Raw genomic sequence first — 8,735 nt, forward strand, 5'->3', positions numbered from 1 at the left:
TAGGTCGACATTGTCTTGGATAAAATTTTGACCCCCCAGAAGAAAAATAATGCCATGTAGAATGTATGCCCCATTTTCAATTTTTCTAATCTGTTGATCAGTCAAACTTGTTAATAGTTATCAAAGGTGTGTTTGTAATGATAAATCTAAATGAAAAAGAGTTAAACAGAATAAGACAAAATTATGGAGCTACTTTATACAATATTGGATGTACCTTGGCCTTGTTGAGGCTGTATACATGTACATTGTAACTATAAATTGACCATATATTTTTAGTATTTGTTGAAGCTGATAATATGTTAAGTAGTTTTCTCGGCGGCGATCCTCGGAAATAAATTAAGCCCGGTTAGCTGATCAAGTAATTAAAGTTGTTAACCAGAATACTTCCTTGTGTACAGGTACGTCATCTTTACTCGGCGAAATGTTAGTAAAAGCTGTTTTATGTTCAGAATAAAATAGCTCTTTACTTTCTGACTTCAAATTTTGTAGCAAATATTTAGCGATGCAAGGTTTATGGTATAAAGATTTAATAGTAAAATTATCATGAGTTATTTTGTAAATCAGATCATTACGTCCACTTGTATTTTTGTCCATCTGATGAGTTAAGCCTTTTTCAACTGATTTTTATAGTTCGTTCTTATGTTGTACTGTTATACCACTGTCCCAGGTTGGGGGGGGGGGGGGTGGGGGGGGGATCCCGCTAACATGTTTAACCCCGCCACATTATTTATGTATGTGCCTGTCCCAAGTCAGGAACCTGTAATTCAGTGGTTGTCGTTTGTTTATGTGTTACATATTTGTTTTTCGTTCATTTTTTTTACATAAATAAGGCCGTTAGTTTTCTCGTTTGAATTGTTTTACATTGTCTTATCGGGGCCTTTTATAGCTGACTATGCGGGATGGGCTTTGCTCATTGTTGAAGGCCGTACGGTGACCTAAAGTTGTTAATGTTTGTGTCATTTTGGTCTTTTCTGGATAGTTGTCTCATTGGCAATCATACCACATCTTCTTTTTTATATATTGTAGGAGATATATGTATTAACACTTTGTACAGACAAAACAGAAGATGATAGGTTGTGCTTACTTTTGAAATATCCATAGCAACTCTTATGGTATATTGTATTTTCAAATGGGATGTTTTCATTTTTTTCATATTCATCGACCAGTCTTCTGTAAACCTCATCTTTTCGTTTTCCCACTGCGGGAATACAACTGTATCTTCATTTAAGTGTTTAACTACATAGTTTCTATGTAGTAAATTATATACATGACAGACTATGCATCTGTGTCAATCAATGGATAGTTTTTGCTCTTTAGCATAGGAAGGGTTTCATTGTGAACTGGACTGTGAAAATTTGACACGACTCGGAAGATTTTCTACAATTTTCCGATACGATTCCTTATTTAGAAATGGGTGAATTCTAAGAACTCAAAAACTATGTTTTACTTTGATTTGATCTTAATTTCGGACGATTTTATATCTATTTAAGCTACACTGAAGTTAAAGATAGAAATAGAACCGTTTACATATGATTTATCGTACTCTAATAGCACTATTAAGTACACGGAAATCGACTAATATATTCAGTAAAAAAACGATAACGAAATAGATAAGGGATTCCGGAAACTATAGTGATTTTACCCAACATCATACAATTACAGAAATTCGTGATTTTAAGAAATGTTGAGATTAAGTCTTGATCTTGAGTGAAAAAACGATAACTGATGAGTGATTTGGTGTGTTCTAAAACGGATAGAGTGCAAAAGTATTTAATAAAAAATTTAATTGTAGATCCGAAACGGTCAAGATTATTAAAATTTTCGTACAAAATTTCAAATATTTAGAAGGAATGCAAAAGCATGCGGAGTTCAAGTTGTAAATATTGTTTTTCAATTTTTTAAGAATCTAATTCACTTAATTATTCTGTCTAAAAGAAGAGATAAGACTAATTTCTTTTGCTTGAAAAATATGTCGTAATTTTATAATTTTAAACTAATTTCTGAAATAAACGTCAATTTTACAAAAACTGCACCGTACGATTTTGTGACGACCGGGCAAAAATCAAAGTTAAATCATTATTCTTTCATTTAAAAAAGAAATTAGCCGTGTGTTAGGTGGGTGCATTAAAGTCCTTAACTAGACGTCTTCTTCAAATATTACACTCGCCTATGTATTCATAAAACTCCAAGATATTCTTAAATTTACAACTAAGTTTATTTCTGTAGAATATTTGGAATGTTTAAAAAAATATCAATTATAAACCTAATTATTATATTATCAAACATCAGAAGTAATAGAGTACAAGACACTTATTTGATTACGAAATGAATATAACTTCACAATGGATAAAACATGAGAAACAATGAAAAAGAAAGCACACATTGGACCTCCAAATTTATACAAAATATGAAAATAAAATGTGGCATCAATGCAAACGATAAAGAATCCAAAAACCTAAACCAAAACCATTTACTTGTAGTTGAATATATTTTGAAACCATTTTTTCATGTATTTCATATACATTATGTACAAATTGCCTCCTAATACACAACCTTTCAATCCAAAAATGAAATCAAATGCAGTTGATATAATAAAATAAGTTGTCATTGTCCATAATTAAGTTAAAAAAACAATTTAACAGTAGCGTTTATTTTAAGCATAGTTAACATTGTATACAAGTACTTGACCATTTCGTTCGTTTGCCACAAGCAAAGATTTTGATTTGATGTTGTAGTCGATTGCCCATGGTTTTAAAACCAAGTCTGTTTTTGACAGGAGTATTTTGTGTTTTTTGCCATCAGAAGATATTGCAACGACGCTATTTGATTTGTTCCCAGCGACGAACACATTTCCGAATTCATCTACTGCGATACACCTGTGTTTTCGTAAAGCCGTTTTGTTTGTAAATGTCCACAGCATCTCACCGTTCCTATTTTGACAGATAATGGTATCTGTTTCTTCGCTTTTTCCAAAGAACAGTTTATTTCCCAGAGAGGCGACATAATTTGAGGAAATAGAACTACAAATGGTATTTGTCTTGTTATCCCCTAAGCTGATTTCCTGCAACTGTCCATTATTTGGGGAAACTATTAAACTGCCATTCGTGTAAGTCAAGCCTAGACAGGGAAAGGTTGTTTGGATCCTTTTTATTGTTTTCCCTGATTCAAGACTAACTATTGAAATGTTTTTATCAGAAGCTGATGCTACTGCAATAGTTTCTTTATCGACACAAGAAACATCAAAAATTTTGGGCATTATATTAGTTATTTTTTTTTCAAGTGTGCCATCAGGTGTTAATAACAACAAAAACGAGGGGTCATAGTTTGAAATCACAAGTCTACCGCAAGGCAAAATACAGCAACCTGAGACATTTGACGCTGATATTTTTATTTTTGTTTTTAAGGTCAATGTGATATGATCAATTGTTTTAGGCTCCGTCTTTACTTTCATCAACTGAGCCTGGCTCTCTTTCCTCCTTCGTATTGGCAGTTTACATGATTGCACGTCTACAACAGGTTTTCCGAACTTTGTTATCTCGTCTTTAATGTAATTTAATTCAGAGTCTATCTTGTACGAAACTACGGTGTGAGCCAAACTACCACCATTTATCCAAGACTGCATGTCATTTTCTATTTGATTCAGTTTATTTTCTAAAAGCCTTGTTCCTATATATGTTTGCATATCGGTTGCATGATCTTTTATGCTTTCTACATCTTCTATACACTCGTCTGTTTCTCTTTGCTTATTCTTTAGAGATGCAATGAAGGTTTGTATTTGATGGGTCGATTTTTCCACAGCTTTGTTTAATTCAACAATGAAATGGTGTTGTATTTCATCAAGGTGTTGATTTATCTGGCGTCGAATCGCTGATATCTCGGACTCTATTTTCTGTTTCGACCCAAACAGCGAAGATATATTCTTTTGTCTGTCCTCAAGGATAAGTTTAAGATTTTCTTTCATTTTTTGGAATGATGACTCGATTTCGGTAAAGGTTACAGATGTTTTAGCATTTTTAATGACATCTTCAACGGGGAACATTTCTTTACATTCTACATGCTTCGCAGAAATAGCGCATTTTCTACATAAAACTTCATTATGCTCTTTGCAAAACAATTGGTACTTTTCGTTGTGTTCATCGCAGTGCAGATTGATGTTCGCGATAAATGATGGTAATTTATGGTATTCGTCAATGATAACAGTCTTGTGGTTTCTTGTTGCCTTTGACAAGCTATGGTGTTCTATACAGTCTTGGCATAATCCTTCATCACAGTGTGGGCACCAAACCACGGATGGCTTAGAAACGTGTCTTGAACTACAAATACCACAGTGATCAAAAGAGGAAGCCATCAGCTGTAAAACAATTTTTACATTATTATAATTAATCAGATATATCAAAATTAAGACCACTAAGATCTTTATAATGAATTATGATTATATGAAATATAAGTCCTGCCGCATTATATTTTCCCTTGGTATTTTTCCATTTTGCACTGTAATCTAATAAAACAAATCGCCTTGTGAATGTTGAATGTATTGTCGAAATGCGCATCTGGTGCAAGAAAATTGGTACCGTTAATTTTATTGTAATGTTGTTAGACCCAAGTGTTGTGAAATTGAACATGAAGTTTAAAAACGCGATATCATAAAATATTTGACACAGTTAAGAAATCTTTGTAGGAATTGATTTTTTTCGGATGTGAAGAGTAACTATTTGCTCGATTGTCTTTTTTAAAGACACACACATAAAATGAATGAAGCACCTCCTTTTCTGGAGATTTTGCGACAAACAATGTTGACAAGAAATTGATCCCTATAAATCTATTGGAGATAGATCATGGATTTTTCAATTGTATAATATCCCCACTTCGGGAATGATTATTTTGCTAAGAATAACTCATAAATTGATTTAAAACCATAGAAACTATTTTCGCATAGTTCTACATTGCTAATTTTAGTAACAAATATTTTACAGCAACAAAACTAGAAAAATGAAGACACACCACTATGAATAGTTATCAAAGGTACCAGGATTATAATTTAGTACGCCAGACGCGCGTTTCGTCTACATAAGACTCATCAGTGACGCTCATATCAAGATATTTATAAAGCCAAACAATAACAAAGTTGAAGAGCATTGAGGATCCAAAACTTCAAAAAGTTGTGCCAAATACGGCTAAGGAAATCTATGCCTGGAATAAGAAAATCCTTAGTTTTTCGAAAATTAAACTTTTGTTGACAGGAAATTATTCCTTAAAATGCCGTAGTCCAACTAGATGAATACTAGTAAGCTTTTATAATTGAATGGTAGAGTGAAAATAGCACATTGTAGTTCTGACAACAGTGTAAAAATCTCGTATCATAGATGTAAATTAAGGGAAATTAACCATTGCACTTAAATATCAAATGTCAAATATATAGCTATCTCAATTTTTATCAAAATGGACATCTAACACTCTAAGACTCACACGACGAAATATCATCTTGATAACAAAATGCATACCATAAAAAAGTATTGTAAGGTCTTCTACTAAGTATTTGATTTGGCATGTATTAGATAATCCAAAGGCACGTAACCGTTAAGGTTCTTCCTAACCCTGTATTTGCACCGCAAATTTCACTCTGGGTACAGACAAACCTGTTCATCTTAAGAACTTTTAGAGTATGTACCTATATACACAAAATTTAAAAGTTTCAGATTATGATTTTGCTTTTAATTTATTTTAATTCCTGCAGAAGATGCAAAAATAAACTAATTTTGGAATGAGGTTCGAGAAGCTGCACTCCTATAATCAATATTGTATGTTATATTCATTGTATCGATTGACAATAGGTGGACAATAGATATCTGCAAACCGTGTGAGAGAATGAGCCGCATCAAATTTGTAATGATATCAATCATTTGTATTTACTTAACTTGATTAGCTTTACCTGCTTACATGTGCATCTAATCTTAGTACCGCCTATCAGATGGAGTGACAGTTTAACTGATTAAATATATAATTGTATTTTGGGGATTCCAAGCAGTTGTTATAATCATGTCTTACTGTATTATTAAAGTATTAGAATTTACATGGATTTAGTTATCAGTCATTAAGCTACTGAAGAATATAACAAAATTAAAGTCAAGTGTTTGTTTATTTTTTTTATCTTCTGCACACTGGAAAAAATCCAGGTAAGGTTTTTTTTGAAAAATAGACTGCATATATATTTCCTATATGCCATGCCTAATCATTTTTCTAGATGCTTTGGTTTGTCTATACTCAGAGCAGATTTGTAATGTAAATACGGATATACATTTTAAATTCATTTTGATGACCCTTAAAAATATTATTGATTGCAACTCAGTTTGATACAATTTTACAACAAAAGCAATACAAAAACCTTGGGTTTACTTCATTTTGTCACATATTTCGATTGTAATTTTAGGAAGTGTTTCACCGTTACTTTTCCAGTTTCATGAATTTGTTCAGGCAACTTTAGTGGTAGACGCCCCTCTGTGTCTTTAATGTGCTAAATCAAGCAGCAAAATGAGTAAGTTAGAATATTCTTTCGTTTAATATATAAAACGATTAATTTGGATAGCAATAACTCTTGTACATACCTTAGATTTAATAAAACACAAGAACAGTAGCTCAGTTCATCAAATTTAACAAGCTCAATCCTGTGTTAAAGGAAGCAAATAACACGTCACTTTCCTCTAATCACGTGATATAGCAACAGGTAAGATAACTTAAGAATGAAATCAATAACGTATTTAAATCACCAATCTATATATACATGATATAGCTCGCTTTGTTTTAATTTTTCTATTTTATTGAAAAGGTACACTTAACAGGTAATTTTAAAGATACAATGGACAACGCAAAGAGCACGGTCTGAAGCTCTAATTAGTCATGTTAGTTGAGGTGTAATACTTATTTGGCAAAGTTTGACATTGTATAAATTTTGACAGATGAGTGTATGTAAAAACTTTAAAAGGCAGTTCGAAAATGTTATATCCCTCATAATATTTGCTTCTGATTTTCTTAAGAATGAGAAAAATTATTTATAAAATAAGAAGCAATTGAGCTAGCTTAAAATAACTGTGAATACTCTTAGAAATCATTTTTGTCTTTATGTTGTTTGGTTTCTGTGCATAGTGCCGATCTGATGAGCCAAGTAATTTCCAACTAAAGCTGATACTAATGTTGGGATGTCTCGCCACCGTCTCAGGCCTAGGCTTATGGGGAGGATTCAGCAATCACATATATAAATGACCCTGCCTCATTCACTATGTACCTAAGTTAGTAAGAAGCATGCAGTTTATAGATTGTTTTTCCATTATTATTTTGTCATATTAGACAAGGCAGTTAGGTTTTTAAATTTGAATGGTTTGAAAGGTTGTCATCTAAGTGTCTTTTGAAGCTGACTACATGGTACGAGTTATGATCATTGTGGAAAACCGATCATGACTTAAAATTGCCAACATCCTCCTCATTTTGACATTTTTGGAAAGTTGTCTGATTGGCAATCATACCACCTTATATAATTACAACCACATATCTCCTAAATGACATCGTACATTATTTCTATACGTGTTTATTAACTTTACTAACATTGTTGTCAGCAAGTTCATATTTATGATCCTAACAAATTGTATTGCAAGACAAAGTAAGTATTTGTTATTTGACGCGTTAAGTAAAGAACCATGATAATGTAAAAACATATAAGCATTTTATAGTGTTGTATACAAAGATCAAGTGTCTCACAAAAAACTGCTGAAAAAAGCTATTTTGATAATGGAATTTTGAAAAATCCGTTTTCGTTTGATTATGTTTTTGATAAAATAAAAGATGTATGCCATTGAAATATTGTAGGTCGCCATATGTCAATTTTAATTTCCATTACTTTGCTTCAGAATGTTATTATGATGTCTAAACTTGGAGAATAAAGCATTTCCTCAACTTTGTAATTGATAAATAAAGGGCGGGCGATGCAGTATATTTTTCTTATTTTCCCGAGAATATCACTTCTTATAAATATCGATTTATTAGTAATGTGAAGATATTTGTAAAAGATAAAACTTGTAAATAGACTTCTTTACAATATCAATATTATGCTTTGTTTTCAGATATTAGTCGATAGATTACGCTTTACTAGTACTTAAAAAACCGACTGGCCAAATGAGCTTTTCTCACCACTTGGCGTCCGTCGTCTGTCGTTCGTCGTCGTTGTCCGTCGTATGTCGTCCGTCGTCGTCGTCCGTCGTCGTCGTTAACTTTTTACATTTTGAACTTCTTCTAGAGAACTACTGAATGGAATGAAACCAAACATGGCATGAATGTTCCTTATGAGGTGTTGACTAAGTGTTGTTACTTTGTAGCCAATCCATTATCCAAGATGGCCGCCAGCATGGGACTTAGTTTAACATAGGACCCTATTTGAAATACATACAAATGTCTTTTTTTAGTGAACCACTGAAAGGAATGAAACCAAACATAGCAAGAATGTTCCTAATGAAATGCCGACTTAGTGTTGTAACTTTGTTCCCGATCCAACATCCAAGATGGCCACCAGCGGGGGACTTAGTTTAACATAGGACCCTATTGGAAATACATACAAATGTCTTCTTTTAGTGAACCACTGAAAGGAATGAAACCAAACATAGCAAGAATGTTCCTAATGAGATGCTGACCTATTGTTGTAACTTTGTTCCCGATCCAACATCCAAGATGGCCGCCAACGGGGGACTTAG

The 8,735-nt window shown here is 32.7% G+C and overlaps 1 protein-coding gene across 1 annotated transcript; it reads right to left on the reverse strand.

Moving 5' to 3' along the window:
- Window positions 1-2,171: 2,171 nt before the first annotated feature.
- On the reverse strand, window positions 2,172-6,699 carry LOC139482152 (uncharacterized). Its single transcript, XM_071265841.1, has 2 exons — window positions 6,603-6,699; window positions 2,172-4,351 (listed from the first exon to the last, which is right to left on the reverse strand). The coding sequence occupies exon 2, from the start codon at window positions 4,346-4,348 to the stop codon at window positions 2,654-2,656; it is 1,695 nt and encodes a 564-aa protein (XP_071121942.1). The 5' UTR covers window positions 4,349-4,351; window positions 6,603-6,699; the 3' UTR covers window positions 2,172-2,653.
- Between the last annotated feature and the right edge of the window lie 2,036 nt (window positions 6,700-8,735).

This window comes from Mytilus edulis, chromosome 7 (assembly GCF_963676685.1).
Source record: "Mytilus edulis chromosome 7, xbMytEdul2.2, whole genome shotgun sequence".
Classification (NCBI taxonomy): Eukaryota; Metazoa; Mollusca; class Bivalvia; order Mytilida; family Mytilidae; genus Mytilus; species Mytilus edulis.